The sequence below is a fragment of the Schistocerca cancellata genome, chromosome 9, assembly GCF_023864275.1.
Source record: "Schistocerca cancellata isolate TAMUIC-IGC-003103 chromosome 9, iqSchCanc2.1, whole genome shotgun sequence".
NCBI classification, from domain to species: Eukaryota; Metazoa; Arthropoda; class Insecta; order Orthoptera; family Acrididae; genus Schistocerca; species Schistocerca cancellata.
In genome coordinates, this window is record NC_064634.1 from 304,390,547 (window position 1) to 304,407,098 (window position 16,552).

At 42.1% G+C, this 16,552-nt stretch overlaps 1 protein-coding gene across 1 annotated transcript in view; it reads left to right on the forward strand.

The window, feature by feature from the left end:
• The window catches only part of LOC126100888 (uncharacterized), an 80,912-nt gene that overhangs the window by 43,760 nt on the left and 20,600 nt on the right, over window positions 1-16,552 (forward strand). Inside the window, exon 2 of the mRNA XM_049911556.1 lies at window positions 13,257-13,472. Coding sequence (XP_049767513.1) covers window positions 13,257-13,472 — 216 coding nt within the window. The remainder of the gene's footprint in view (window positions 1-13,256; window positions 13,473-16,552) is intronic.

Below are 16,552 nucleotides of genomic sequence, written 5' to 3' on the forward strand. Positions count from 1 at the left end.
CACTACAAACAGTGCGATAGAAGTTTACAATAGTTCTCCACATCAGATAAAAATTGTTTCATCATCGTCACTTTTTATGAAAGCACCTAACGTCATTCTTACTTCATCAATGTTCGTATTCAGTAGCAGAAGCGTGAAGTACAAAACTTGAAACGAGAAAGTACAAAATATCGCACTGCAGCTAGTACATGCTGTCTAGTAGATAAAGTCAATTGAACAAAGAGCCTCAAAAAGATCGCAATTATTTTTATTCAGGGTGAGACAGCTAAGTCATAACACCCCTTGTATCTCCCCAACCGTAACAGATACAAAGATGCCGTTTGAACAGTGAATAGCAGGGACACGTGCTACTTGAATACATCACATTTCATGTTTGTGCTATTTTTTATTACAGAGAAACGAGGCAATCTTAGGTTTTTTTAAATGGAAACCTATGTTAAATTTTAGCGTAACATGATGGGCTTAAAGAGACGGTTTAAAAAATATGTATATCATAATATTTAGGCCAATAGTTTTTGAGACACAGATATGTTCTCGTATCGCGTTTATCCTTCGAAACGGTGTTGTCTAATGCGACCTTTCCTTTTGACCACTGAGGAACTTAACCGGGAAGGCGTTGTTATCCTGCTTCTCGATAACGTCACAAGGTGACACCCGAGGTAGCTGGAGAGAAGGGTATAAATATGCTGCTGGGGTAATGAGACATCGCATTTCCGTCACAGTTTCTTGGAGCAGACATGTACACCAACGAAGAAAGATATGGTTCTAGCGTATGTTGAAAGCAGAAGAAATGCTGTTAGGGCAATAAAGCGGTAAGGAGAGCTGTATCCTGATCGTGAGCGTCCTACGCGCCAGATTCTTGCACGTATTTGCAAGAAACTACTTGAACTGGGATGATGGAACGCCATATAGAGGTCAAGGCAGAAAATTGCAAGTGGCGAGGTACATGAAGAGGGCGTTCTAGCGTTGGCGCGTAACGACCCTACTGTTTCGTCGCGACGTGCCTCCTCGGAATGTGGTATAAGTCAGAGAAGTGTTCTACACATATTGCACCGGCATAGATTTCACGGTTTCATCTCTCATTACATCAAGCACTCTCCGGTGTGGATTTCGAACGGCGCCAGGAATTTTGCCGGTTTGCTCTGCAGCACCTACAAGATGATCCAACGTTTTTTCAACGAGTGTTTTTTACTCGTGAAGCGACTTTTACCAACCACGGTAATGTGAATTTGCATAATATGCACTACTGATTAATAGAGAACCCTCATTGGCTTCGACAGGTACAGCATCAGCAACCGTGGAGTGTTAACGTGTGGTGCGGCATCGTCGGAAATGTCATTGTGAGGCCGTGCGTCATTCCGGGTATACTAAATGGCAATAACTATGCACAGTTCCTGTGAAACGTTCTGCCCATTTTGCTGGAAGAGGTACCACCAACTACCGCGTCAGTGCATGTGGTTCCAACATGACGGCTATCCTGCTCACTCTTTCCGTGTGGCTACAGAGCTGTTAATTGAAAAGTTCCCGGATTTTTGGATAGGGCGATGTGCTGAAGTGAAATGGCCAACCCGGTCTCCTGATTTGACCACTCATGATTTTTTTCTCTGGGGAGCAATCAAACATAAAGCGTATGCTCAAATACCAACTACGCCAGACGATATGAAGCAACGTATCATCGAAGCGTGCGCTGATATCTCACGTGACACCCTCGCAGCCGTTCACAAATATGCTTCTAGTGTACGGCGACTACAAATTTGCATTGCGTCAGAGGGGAAGAATTTTGAGCACATGCTTCAGTAAAGTTTTGTATCAACTACAGTGTGTATTTCGCATCTTTGTGTGTATTTGCTTCGTATTGTGGTCAATAGTAAATATTTTCATATAAAAAACAAATACGTACGAAATATTTGTGACCAATAAGGGCCTCTTCAGTTACATTTGTATTTCTGTTACTTAAAATGTATTAACATCTTGTAGTATTTTAAACCTGTGTGTTCTCTACTACTTTGGTATCACAGTTTTCAAATAACTGAATAATATATGCGCGATATCATCAGTTAATTTTTGCGCAAAATATCCGCAGTATGTATTACTATCGTCGGGTAAAGGGGCGTGTTTGTGTAAGGACGGACTCGCGACGTTTACCACGTACTCTACACAAGAGGAAAGGTCGAATTGGACAACGCCGCTTCGAAGGACAAACACGATACGAGAACATATTTGTGTCTCAAAAACTATTGGCCTAAATATTATGATATACATATTTTTAAACCGTATTTTTAAGCCCATCATATTACGCTAAGATTTAACGTAAACTTTCATTTAAAGAAACCGAAGATGGCCTCATATCTCTGTAATAAAAAAAGCACAAATATGAAACGTGATGTATTCAAGTGGCCCCTATCCCTGAAATTCACTGTCCAAACGGCATCTTTGTATCTATTACGGTTGGGGAGATACGAGCGGTTTGTGACTTAGCTGCCTCACCCTGTATAAAGTCGAATATTATAGAATATTCCCTTATTAAACTGATAAGGAAACATCAGAACCTACTGCAAAACGCGCAGGCACTCTGTGGTGTGTGCGCGTGTGTGCCCTGTGTGTTGCCTGTAATCCAGTTACCTGCGTCCCAATAAAATTAAAGCTCCTGCTTCTCTTCTAAAATATCTTTTTTCCACTTAGACACATTCATTCTTAAGGTTTTCTTGATGAAAATCACTGGGGTAGGTTTTACCACACCTTTCTATTTCCGTACCCAATCGTCCCAGGGCCAGAGAATACTAGAAGACGCCCACCGTCACCGGCGAGCGTTGGCGAACGTTTTGTCTCCAACAGAAGTTGTTTCCTATGGCAAAAAAAGCTTGCCAAATTTAAACGAACGCAAAAGCCCCAAGACTGACGATCTTTTACAGAAGAACGAATTTTATCCCGAATTTCAATGCGAGATGCTTATAATAGTTTCCGTGACGAAATTTTGTCTCGAAACTTAGCAGGAAATCCAAAGAGATTCTGGTCATATGTAAAGTATGCTAGCGCAAGAAACAATCAATGCCTTCTCTGCGCGATAGCAATGGAAATACTACCGATGACAGTGCTGCTAAAGCAGGGTACTAATCAAGCCTTCCGAAATTCCTTCACCAAAGTATACGGACTAAATATTCCACAATTAGTACCAAGAACTGCTACCATAGCTGCCAACATGAGTAACTTTGTAGATATCCTCGAAGTAGTGAAGCAATTAAAATCGCTTAACAAAAGCAAGCCTTCCGGTCCAAACAGTATGCCAGTTAAGTCCCTTTCAAAATATGTTGACGCAATAGCTCCATACTTATCAATTATATACAACCTCTCGATCGATGAAAGATCCGTACCCAAAGACTGGAAAGCTGTACAGGTTACACCACTGTTCAAGAGAGGCAGTAGGAGTAATCCAGTAAATTATAACCCATATCATTAACGCCCACATTCAGCAGTATTTTGGAACATATTTTGTGTTCGAACATTATGAATTACCTCGAAGAGAACGTTCTGCTGACACACTGTCAACAAGTATTTAGAAAAGATTATTCTTGTGAAACACAGCTAGCTCTTTACCCACACGAAGTGTTGAGTGCTGTTGACAAGGGATTCAAATTGATTACACATTTTTAGATTTCCAGAAGGCTTTTGGCCTCACAAGTGGCTTGTAATCAAATTACGTGCTTATGGAATATCGTCTCAGTTATGCGACTGGATTCGTGATTTCCTATCAGAGAGGTAACAGTTCTTAGTAACTGACGAAAAGTTCCTTATTTATATAAACGATTTAGGAGACATTCTGAGCACTCGTCTTAGGTTGTCTGCAGATGGTGCTGTTGTTTATCGCCTAGTAAAGTTATTAGAAGAGCCAAACAAACTGCAAAACAATTTATAGAAGATATATGTATAGTGCGAAAATTGGTAGTTGACCCTAAATAACAGAAAGTGTGAGGTCATCCAAATGAGTGCTAAAAGGAATCCGTTAAACACCGGTTAGACGATAAATCAGTGAAATCTAAAGGCTGTAAATTCAACTAAACAACTAGGAAGTAGAATTATGAACAACTTAAGTTGGAAAGAGCACGAAGAAAATGTAGTGGGGAAGGCGAACAAAGACTGCAATTTATTCCCCGAGCACTTAGAAGTTGCAACAGAACTACTGAAGAGACCTCCTGCATTAAGCTTTTGCATCCTCCTTTGGTGTACTGCTGCACGAGGTAGGATCTTTACCAGACAGAATTAACGGAGTACATCGAGAAAGTTAAAAGAAGAACTGCACGTTTTGTGTCGTCGAGAAATAGGAGAGAGAGTATCACGGATATGATACAGGATATGGGGTTGACATCGTTAAAATAAATGCGGTTCTCGCTGCGGCGGGATCTTCTCACGAAATTTCAATCACCAACTCTCTTCTCCGCATGCTAAATTATTTTGTTGACGCCCGCATACATAGGGAGAAACGAACATCATAATAAAAGAAGAGAAATCGGAGCTTGCACGGAAAGATATGAGAGTTCGTGCTTTCCGCAAGCTGTTCGAGAGTGGAATAATAGAACATTATTGTGAAGGTGGTTCGATGAACCCTTTGCCAGGCACTTAGATATGATTTGCAGAGTGTCGATGTAGATGTAGATGTGATGCAAAGACTTTGAAACACCCTGTACATAGGGGAGAGAGTTATACCTTGGAACACATTTCAGTCATTCGCCTCTAGCCAGCCCTGTAATAGAAGTTTAACATATTTTCTTATTCCATTTTTAAATGACAGTGTTCATCTGATGTGTGCTGCATTCTTTTTCAAAAATTACAAAAATTACTCTGGAAAATTAGTATTTTTCCAAGTGTGAAAAGCTTTTCAGAGGTACAACATGGTCATGTGCCAAGGACAAATAATCTATTCAAATTTAAAAGCGCTGCAACCGAGGAAAATTTGTCACTACTGTTTTTAATAGTCTATTTGTTGCATTATAATTCAATAATCAGCACCCGAAATCAAATTAAGAAGCAGTATTATCGAACACCAGTTGCAAGTTAAACATATTTTGAAATAGATTTCCATTATCGAGACAGTGAAATTTGCTAAAACGTTAAAGGAATACAGAGTGTAAGTGGGCTGCTTCTGTGTTGGCAGCACTGTCTAGCGCTTTCCATTGGACCTCTGACTGCGCTTTTTTTGTAAGAGACTCTGTGGCTGGTTGGACTCGTTGTTGGAAGTTAATCACCAATACTGTTGGGAACTTGGAAGTTAGTCGCCAGCAGTGATGGAAGTACTGTTGCGCAGTTGGACGTGAACAGCCAGCAGTGATGGATGTTAGATGTGAGAAGCTAGCATTGATGGAGGGTAGAGGTATGAAGTGTTGTAAAGTAGGCTGTTTAGGTTTTTATGTTGGTAACGCCACGTAGCGCTCTATATGAAAATCATTGACTGTGCTGTGTGAAGTCTGTGGCTGGTCTTGGAGGTGAGCCGCCAGCAGTGGTGGATGTGGGGAGAGAGATGGCGAAATTTTGAGAGCGGACGATCTGGACGTGTGTCCATCAGAAAGAGTAAATTTGTAATATTGGATATCATGGACTGATATATATATATATATATATATATATATATATATATATATATATATATATATATAATTACTTTTGAACACTATTAAGGTAAATACATTTCTTGTTCTCTACCAAAATCTTTCATTTGCTAACTATGCCTATCAGTAGTTAGTGCTTTCAGTAGTTTGAATCTTTTATTTAGCTGGCAGTAGTGGCGCTCGCTGTATTGCAGTAGTTCGAGTAACGAAGATTTTTGTGAGGTAAGTGATTTGTGAAACGTGTAGGTTAATGTTAGTCAGAGCTATTCTTTTGTAAGGATTATTGAAAGCCAGATTGCGTTGCGCTAAAAATATTGTGTGTCAGTTTAGTGTTGATCAGAATAGGTAAAGAGCGAAATGTCTGAGTACGTTCAGTTCTGCTCAGCTGTTTGAAAATCAAATAATGTAAGAGGTTTATCAGCACAGTAATTCATTTATTTTTCTAAGGGGACGTTTCAGTGTTAGCGTAGGCTAACTATCTGTACATCTTCGACTTGGAGATTGAATAATATTCGTGATTATATACCTTTGTACTACATGTCAATGATTTATATTCGTGTCTGAACTGGAAGTCACATTATTAAGGTAAAAAAGAATTACATTATTTGGTTTGTAACATAATCTTTCCTTTGCTAACCACATGCCTATTAGTAGTCAGTGGCTTTAGTAGTTACAATCTTTTATTTATCTGGCAGTATTGACGCCCACTGTATTGCAGTAGTTCGCGTAATGAAGATTTATGTGAGGTAAGTGCTTAATGAAATGTATAGGTTATTGTTAGGATTTCTTTTTGGTCAGGACTATTCTTTTGAATTAACTATCTGAAGTCAGGTTATCTAACAATTTTACTCGTTACAAAACTCTGTAACCGAAGAGATAACAATATCCTCAAAATGGCTTTAATACGTGCATATTATACAGTGCCTAAATGTTTGGATCCGTTAATACATTGAGGAGACAGAACTCATGGGATAGCGATATGTACGTATACAGATGGCAGTAGTGGCGAGTACACGAGGTATAAAAGGGCAGTGCATTGGCGGAGCTGTTGTTTGTACTCGGGTGATTCGTGTGAAAACGTTTCCTACGTGATTGTGACCACATAACGTGAATTAACAGATGCTGAACGCGGAATAGTACTTGGAGCTAGAGGGACGGGACACTGCATTTCGAAAATCGTTAGGGAATTCAATATTCAGAGATCCACTGGGCCAAGAGTGTGCCCATAATACCAAATTTCAGGCATTATCTCTCACCACGGATGACGCAGTGGCCTTCACTTAAAAACCGAAAGCACTGGCGTGGTGGTGGTGGTGGTGGTTGTTGGGATGTTTAAGGGGGACTAAACAGCGAAGGTCATCAGGCCCCCACTGGCGTTTGTATAGAGTTGTCAGTGCCAACAGACAAGTAATACTGCGTGAAATAACCGCAGAAACCAGTGAGGGACGTACGACGAGCGTATTTGTTAGGACAGTGCGGCGAAATTATGGCGTTAATGGGCTGTAGCAGCAGGCGACAGACACGAGTGCCTTTCCTAACAGCACGACATGACTTGTAGCAGCTCTCTTGGGCTCGTGACCATATCGGCTGGACCCTAGAGGACTGGATAACAGTGGTCTGGTCAGATGAGTACCGATTTTAGTTGGTGAGAACTAGGGTTCGAATGTGGCCCAGACCCCACAAAACCATTGGCCCAAGTTGTCAACAAGACGCCAATTAAGCTGTTGGGGGTTCCATAATGGTGTGGGCAGTGTTTACATGGAATCGACTGGCTCCTCTGGTCCAACTGAACCGACCATTGACTAGAAGTGGTTACGTTCGTATACGTGGAGCCCATTTTCAGCTATTCATGGACTCCATATTCCCAAACAATGGTGGAATTCTTACGGATGACAATGCACCACATCGCAGGGCTACAATTATTCGCGCCTGGTTTGATGATCATTCTGGACAGTTCGAATGGATGGTTCGGCCACCCAGATCGCCCGAATTGAGTCCCATCGAACATTTATGGGACGCAATCGAGCGGTCAGTTCGTTCGCAAACTTTGCACCGGCAACACTTACGCAATTATTGACATTTGTAGAGGCAGCATGGTTCAATATTTCTGTGGGGCTTCCAGCCCATGCTACGTTGAGCTGCTGCGCTACGCCGGGGTAAATGAGATCCGACACGATACTGGAAAGTATTCCGCGACTTTTGTCACCTCAGTGTAATTCTGCTGGCCGGCCGGGGTGGCCGAGCGGTTCTAGGCGCTTCAGTCTGGAACCGCGCGACTGCTACGGTCGCAGGTTCGAATCCTGCCTCGGGCATGGACGTGTGTGATGTCCTTAGGTTAGTAAGGTTTAAGTAGTTCTAAGTTCTAGGGGACTGATGACCATAGATGTTAAGTCCCATAGTTCTCAGAGTCAGCCGGAATTAAATGCCGGAAGCTGCTTATGGCGGTTTCTTGTGCGGTTTCTATCATGTGATTCTAAAATCAATGACTACACGAAACACCGACCAGGGAACATCGCGTGTCCCTCGCTACACTGTCCTCTGGGTAGAGCACTCTGACCTGTATATGTAGAGGGTGACTACTGAACTATATGAAATAAAATCGTCGTAACTTCTGAGCTGTTTGCTTTAGAACGTTCAAACTACAAGTTTGTCCGCGGAGATGATGGGGATTAGTATGCGCGTGCATTGTTCGTTTTAACGGCCAAGCCCACTTTCATTTAGATTGGGTCGTCAAAAATGCAAAATTGGCGCCTTTGGACGACTGAGGATCCGCATTTCGTGAGCGAGAAGTCTCTTCACCCGCAACGGACGACTGTGTGGTGTACCGTGTCCAGTCAAGGAATTCCTTGATGGCACGATGATTATCGAACGGTACCTGGAGACTTTTGAAAATGATATCATCCTCATTATCCAAAATGATCCTGATTTCGACAAGATGTGGTTCATGCAAGACGGAGCTCGACCTCATCGAAGCAGGAGAGTGTTTGATGTCCTGTAGGAGCACTTTGAAGACCCCATTCTGGCTCTGGGGTACCCAGAGGCCATTGCTAGCGGCCTCGATTAGCCGTCATATTCTCCGGATTTGAACACATGCGACTCCTTTTTATGGGGCTATATTGAAGACGAGGTGTACAGCAATAACCCCCAAATCACTGCTGAGCCGAAAACAGCCATTCAGAAGGTCATAGACAGCATCAGTGTCCCGACACTTCAGCGGGTCATGCAGAATTTCGCTACTCTTCTGCGCCACATCATCACCAATGATGGCAGGCACATCGAACAAGTCATAACCTAAATCCGAATGTCTGTAGTAACGTTTACATGTTGAATAAAGTGTGTGCGCTTCGTAGTTTGTAACTAAGTTACGTTTTTTTTCATATAGTTCAATAATTGTCACCCCTGAAAGGAGAATATAAAAAAAAGGAACCAGAGGTCTGTAAACAGAGGTCTGTAAACAGAAACGTGTACCTTTATTTGAAAGTATTGCCCACCACTGTTGACCACTTTTTCCAGTGGCTAGTGAAATTGCTGGGTCTATGTTGTGAACCAGTTCAGAACGTACTATTTGGCGTCCTCGTACGAGGTGAATTATTTGCCTCTCAGAGCCTTCTTTACCTTACCAAAAATGGCATAAACTGCAGGGTGACAGGTCCGGACGGTGTGACGAATGACTGACGAAGTCCCATTTGAATGTCTGTAAGAGCTGCTTGACTGGGTTTGCTGTGTAGGGCCTTGTATTATCTTGGATCAGAGTGACCATCCTGATGAACGTCTCCAGTTGTTTCTATTTGATCGGTTTGTGGTGGATGGTAAAGATTTATGAGTATCGCTGCGCGTACACCATTATCCCAAGCTGCAGTTGATACAAACGGGGCCCTTTTCTCCAAAGGAGGTGAGCATAACCTTTACCGCACTTGTGAGGACAGCCCTGAATTTTTTTGGGTGGCGGAGACACTGCATGTTCCCACTGGAGACTTTGTCGTTTTGACACAGGTTCGAAGTGATGACACCATGTCCCGTCTCCAGCAACCACTCACGAAAGGACTTCATTGCCTTCTTTGCCGTAGACTTGCAGATGTTCAAGAGAGGGTCCCATTCGACACATTTCCTGTGCTGGCGGAAGACTGTAAGACACCCACTGGTAGCACTAGTTTGCAAAATTTCATTCTGTACTCAGTGTTTGCGTGAACACTTACCACGATCAGTCAGAACTCTCCGGCAATGGCTGCTACTGTAACTCGCCGGTCTTGAATAATGAGGACATCCACCTGCTGTACAAATGGATCGGCAACGGGGTGTAGCTTTCCAGAACGTGCATAATCTGGCAACGACATCCGTCCGTCCTCAAATCACTGTGCCACCTCTTGACCCTTGCAACGGATGTGCAGGGCTCTCCGTACACTTGTGCCATTCTCTGGTGAATAACCATTCCCAGCACTTCTGCTGTCTGGAAATGCATTACCCCCTTCAGTTCAGTAATCCCAGCACGACTGAGTGCAGTGGACGGTTGACGGGTGCACGTATTCTTTCCGTCATCGCTTGGCTGTGCTCCGGTATCCCTCTAACGGTGAGTTTGCGACCCTCGATGTCCTTACAGGGACCACGTCTTCTTACGCAGGCAATAACACTGCAATCCTTTCAGCGATCTTCATTTTACAGTCTCCAGCAGTTTTTTTTAAATTCACTTTACATATTAGACTCCGTAACACTTCGATAGCGGCTTCTCTGTGATCTTCTCTGTTGTCTCTGCTGCGTGGTAGCTGGCTCTCTAATGATAAATATGCTGTATGAATTTATTCACACCTTTCCCCTGTAATGTCGTAAACTATAAGAGGCAGCCAAATAAAAACGATTGAAAAAATAAGTAAACCGTTCATTATTTCGAAAGTAATCGCCATAACCGATAACACAATTATCCCACGGTGAGATAAGACGGTCAATAAGAATGTCAATACCTTCACGGAGTCATGATTGTGCCCAGGCGTGCACCCCTACGTCCGAAAGAAAACGACACCCTCCAACGTCTTTCTTCAGGGCTCCAAAATAGTACATGGAAACCTCATAGGGAAATATCGGATCTGTATGAAGGGTGTGTAAGGGCTTGCTAGTAAAATTCCTACAGTGTAGTCGAAACTTGCTGCAGAATGAAGACGCAAACATTCCTGGGTCCAATGGTTCGAATGGCTCTAAGCGCTATGGGACTCAACATCTGAGGTCATCAGACCCCTAGACTTAGAACTACTTAAACCTAACTAACCTAAGGACATCACATACATCCATGCCCGAGGCAGCATTCGAACCAGCGCCTAGAAGCGCTCGGCCACAGTGGCCGCCTATTCCCGGGTCATTGGACTTGATGGCGCACTTCAGTTTTTACAAAATGTCCACGTAGCGCTGTGTGCTAATAATCGCATTGTGTTCCAAGAAATCGATAAGCAACGGGGGCTTGCAGTGGAAGAAAAAGGTCATCATGACTTTCCCAGAGATGGTGTGCCTGTTGATTCGAATAAGCTGCAGGAGTTTCGCTGGGATGCCTTTGCACATCCTCCATACAATTCCTATCTCTTCACAGGCGAGCCCTGAGGAAAGACATCTGTGGGCATCGATTTGTTACGGACAGAATGGTGCATACCTGGGTAAAATCATGGTTTCGCAGGCAACGGAAAACATTTTCCCACGAAGGCATCGACCGTCTTGTCTTACAGTGTGATAAATGAATTAACATTTATGGCAATTACTTTTGAAATACCAAACATTCTACTTACGTTTTTCCTTCTGTCTCTCATGGACAGTATCTTAGACGGCCTATTATTCAACATCTATATTAATGACCCAGTAACCAAATTTATTAAAACAACCAGAGTGAAAAAAGACAAAATAATTTATTACAAACTCATGTTTACGACACCTCGATACTATATAATGGGCCACTCTCTGAAATAGAAAGCTTGGATGAGAAACTTAAAAATATACAGTACAAAGTACATTTTACAACTGCACATCGAACGCAACATGGAATTAATTTTCTTGACCTAAACATAACCTTTCACAAAAACAAATATAAATTCCAAATTTACAGGAAACCGACCACACCAGGTGTCATTATAAATAAGACATGCCACCCGAATCAAAACAAATTAGTACTTTTTAGATCATCACTCAACGATGTAAACAAAACTCATGCTCAACCTGATGTAAAATTCAAAGAACTAAACATTTTAAAAACAACAACTCACAACGACACATTTTAATTACACATAGTTAACAAATTATATTAAAAGATGTAAACAGCATCAGCAACGAAGTCCTCAATAGCAGAAGAAACTAAATACATATTAATGTCTTTCCTTGGTAACATCTCATATCAAATTGCAGAACTATGTAAAGTACACAAATCAAATAATTTTCCACACAAACAACAAAATGCAAAACACAATAGTTTTAATACTTAATCAACCCACCTTTTAACAAATATGGTACACATAAAGTAACTTGTGACAGTTGCTCCTATTACTATATAGGGCAAACAGAAAGAAACTTTGTAAGTCGATATAAAGAGCACATATGAGCACTCTGCTTCGAAAATTTAAATAAATCAAGTTTTGCATGCCACCTAGCACAAAATTGTCGTTTAACTACAGATATCAAAACAAAGCTACATATTCTACACACTGTAGACAAAGGAATAAATGTGGAGATCCTACAACAACTAGAGATTTTCACCCGTAACAATATACTGTCTTAAACGGACAAACTGACTTAGCAAACAACTAAGTTTTTCAAAATTTCAAAGAATCTTTAAACTTTAAAAACTAACCAACCTAAGGAAGAAACATCACTCACACACAGACATTTCATTCTCTTCTTCTAGTACAAATACACGCACACACACACACGTACACAATAATTTTCATCCAAAGGTCTAATGTTTACATCATAAGTAATGATCAATGTTCATTAGACATCAAGATAAATACCAAACTTAATTTCAGCACTAAAATGTTGGATGAAATATCAAGCAAAATCATTGTTTAATAGATTTTGTAAATAGCAAATGTCAGTCTTGTAATGTAAATACATATATTTGCAATAATTAAAATGATGTAAACAGATGTACACTTACTGTTGCCAATGTGCAATGCAAGTGCTGAACAAAAAAACTCTCTACTATAACACAAACTCTTAGAATATAAATTTAATCATGCTCTTTGGTTTATTTACGTTTTGTAAAGCACATGGAAGTTGTTAATTGTGGCTAAATTTGTGAAGTGACGTAACATTAACGTCACTGGAAAACATATCTTATGTTTTCCAAAAGCAATGTGCCCACCAAGGAAGAAGCAACAGGCACTAATAACTGAACGTGATGAAACTATATCGATCTCATAACGTGAATAATTCTCACCACATTCGGTGCTTACATGTTTCGTTTATACATTCTGTCACAGCTACTCGAGCCCACAATGCACTAAACATCCAATAAATGTATGCCAACGGAGAATAAAAATTCAAGAATAAAATAAAAGGCGACGTTTTGTGGATACCGTTTTCTCATTTTCATTTTAATGCTCCTTATGTTTCACTGCAGATATAAAACTGAACGAGAGCTAGACAATGGTGCTATAATGCCTACCACTTCACTGGTGGATGTTACAGCGGAGTGGAGCTTCGCTTCGGCGGGTACCCCGGCCTGGCGTGCGCCGACGGCCGCTACCCAGTGGCCCTCGACAACGCTCGCCGAATGCTGGTCGCACTGTTGGTGGTCGGCGCAGACGACAGGATTCACAGAACGTTCGGATGTTCCTTCGAGGGAGATATCCGCCAGCTGCAGGCCATGGCAGCCGAACATGGCTTCCGCTTCATCAGCCTTCTGTAAGTGCTAGTTAACATACGTTTAGTTCTGTGACCTTTGGACTGTGCGTCTGGTCGCGGCGGAGGTTCGAGTCTTCCCTTGGGCATGGGTGTATGTGTTTGTCCTTAGGATAATTTAGGTTAAGTAGTGTGTAAGCTTAGGGACTGATGATCATAGCAGTTAAGTCCCATAAGATTTCACACACATTTGAAAATTTTTTTCTGTGACCTTTCCCGCTCACCACTATAACTTCAATTGGAACGGGACAGACGCTTGACAGCTAATATGATTATCAGGTAACTCACTTTCGTTAAGGGATCGCTGTTCCAATTGTAGAGGTTTATTGCTGTTGTTGTGGTATTCAGTCCTGAGACTGGTTTGATGCAGCTCTCCATGCTACTCTATCCTGTGCAAGCTTCTTCATTCCCAGTACTTACTGCAACCTACATCCTTCTGAATCTGCTTAGTGTATTCGTCTCTTGGTATCCCTCTGCGATTTTTACCCTCCACGCTGCCCTCCAATGCTAAATTTGTGATCCCTTGATGCCTCAGAACATGTCCTACCAATCGGTCCCTTCTTCTACTCAAGTTGTGCCACAAACTCCTCTTCTCCCCAATTCTGTTCAATACCTCCCCATTAGTTATGTGATCTACCCATCTAAGCTTCAGCATTCTTCTGTAGCACCACATTTCGAAAGCTTCTATTCTCTTCTTGTCTAAGCTATTTATCGTCCATGTTTCACTTCCATACATGGCTACACTCCACACAAATACTTTCAGAAACGGTTTCCTGAGACTTAAATCTATACTCGATGTTAACAAATTTCTCTTCTTCAGAAACGCTTTCCTTGCGATTACCAGTGTACATTTTATATCTTCTCTACTTCGACCATCATCAGTTATTTTGCTCCTCAAATAGCAAAACTCCTTTACTACTTTGAGTGTCTCTTTTCCTAATCTAATTCCCTCAGCATCACACCACTTAATTCGACTACATTCTATTATCCTCATTTTGCTTTTGCCTTTCAAGACACTGTCCATTCCGTTCAACTGATCTTCCAAGTCCTTTGCTGTCGCTGATAGAATTACAATGTCATCGACGAACCTCAAAGTTTTTATTTCTTCTCCATGGATTTTAATATCTATTCCGAATTTTTCCTTTGTTTCCCTTACTGCTTGCCCAATATACAGATTGAATAACATCGGGGAGAGGCTACAACCTTGTCTCACTCCCTTCCCAACCACTGCTCCCTTTCGTGCCCCTCGACTCTTATAACTGCCATCTGGATTCTGTACAAATTGTAAATAGCTTTTCGCTCCCTGTATTTTACCCCTACCACCCTCAGAATTTGAAAGAGAGTATTCCAGTCAACATTGTCAAAAGCTTTCTCTAAATGTAGAGGGAGTGAACAAAAATATAAAAACACAAAAAACATGGCACATTACCTTGCCTAATACGGTCTAGAAAAATCTTAGAGTTTCAAAACAGTTTCGTGTCGTCTCGGAATGTATGAACACATGTACTGTATGGTTTTCGAGGCAATCTTTTACCGTTCGTCTAAAAGGCTCAATGACTTCAAGATGTGGTTACTGTGGCGACGAGGGGGATGTGAATATCCATCCTTGTGCTCACAAAAGTAATCCTGTACGCTGGAGCTACGAGGACCGTTAGGGAACAAAAACTGTACCGTGGGATGTACCTGATCACCCAAAATGGTCACGTAATCCTCGGCAGTAACGCAACCTTGCCGAGTACCCATGAGGCCCATGGAATTCCACGATGTGGCCGCGGAAATCACCATCGAATCTTCGCTATGTTTCACTCTTGGGACGTGAACTCCCCTGGAAGTTGGAAACAGTGTGAAACAATACTCATCAGACCAAATGACATTCTTCTATTGCTCCACAGTCAAGGTTTTATGGCCTTGGGACCAGGTTTTCCTGCTACAGACGTTTGCATCACTGAGAGGTTTTGGAATACCAGCTCATCCTGGAGTTCCCAGCTACTGGAGCTCATTTCGTGTTGTTTTGGTGCTGACAGAATTCGCGAGAGCGACATCTGCATCACTTTTTCAACTGTCGCCAACTTCTTCTCAGTGACCGTATGTCGCGATCACTCAACACCAAGTTCGTCCATGTTGTGACTTAGTAGATGCTGTTTTTCCGCTTTTCCTGTGTGCGGTATAAATCTTTGATACGATGCCTCTTGAACCACCAAAGAATTCGGCTACTTTGGCTTGAAAGCAGCTACCATACCAGCGCCAACGATTTTACCATGATGGAATTCACTTATCTCCGACATAATGCGCACACAACTACACAAAATGCTGTTCTGACCACGATAAACACCTGCCACATATTGACGACAATGAACAGGCACTGTTCGAAGTCAAATACAACAGCACAACTTGCGAGCTTGGCTAGCGTTCGCACTTCAGTTCAGGCATGTATTTCTCACAGTGTTTTCACGTTTTTGTTCAACCCTTTTACGAATAATGAAAAACGCTGTTAATGTCAACATCCACCAGCACGTAGTTTGGGCATGCCAGCAACGTAATACGCTACTGGCCATTAAAATTGCTACACCACGAAGATGACGTGTTACAGACGTGAAATTTAACCGACAGGAAGAAGATGCTGTGATATGCAAATGATTAGCTTTTCAGACCATTCACACAACGTTGGCGCCGGTGGCGACACCTACAACGTATTGACATGAGGAAAGTTTCCAACCGATTTCTCATACACAAACAGCAGTTCACCGGCGTTGCCTGGTGAAACGTTGTTGTGATGCCTCATGTAAGAAGATGAAATGCGTACCATCACGTTACCGACTTTGATAAAGGTCGGATTGTAGCCTATCGCGATTGCGGTTTATCGTATCGCGACGTTTGTGCTCGCGTTGGTCGAGATCCAATGACTGTCAGCAGAATATGGTATCGGTGTGTTCAGGAGTGTAATACGGAACGCCGTGCTGGATCCCAACGGCCTCGTATCACTAGCAGTCGAGATGACAGGCATCTTATCCGCATGGCTGTAATGGATCGTGCAGCCGCGTCTCGATCCCTGACTCAACAGATGCGGACGTTTGCAAGACGAC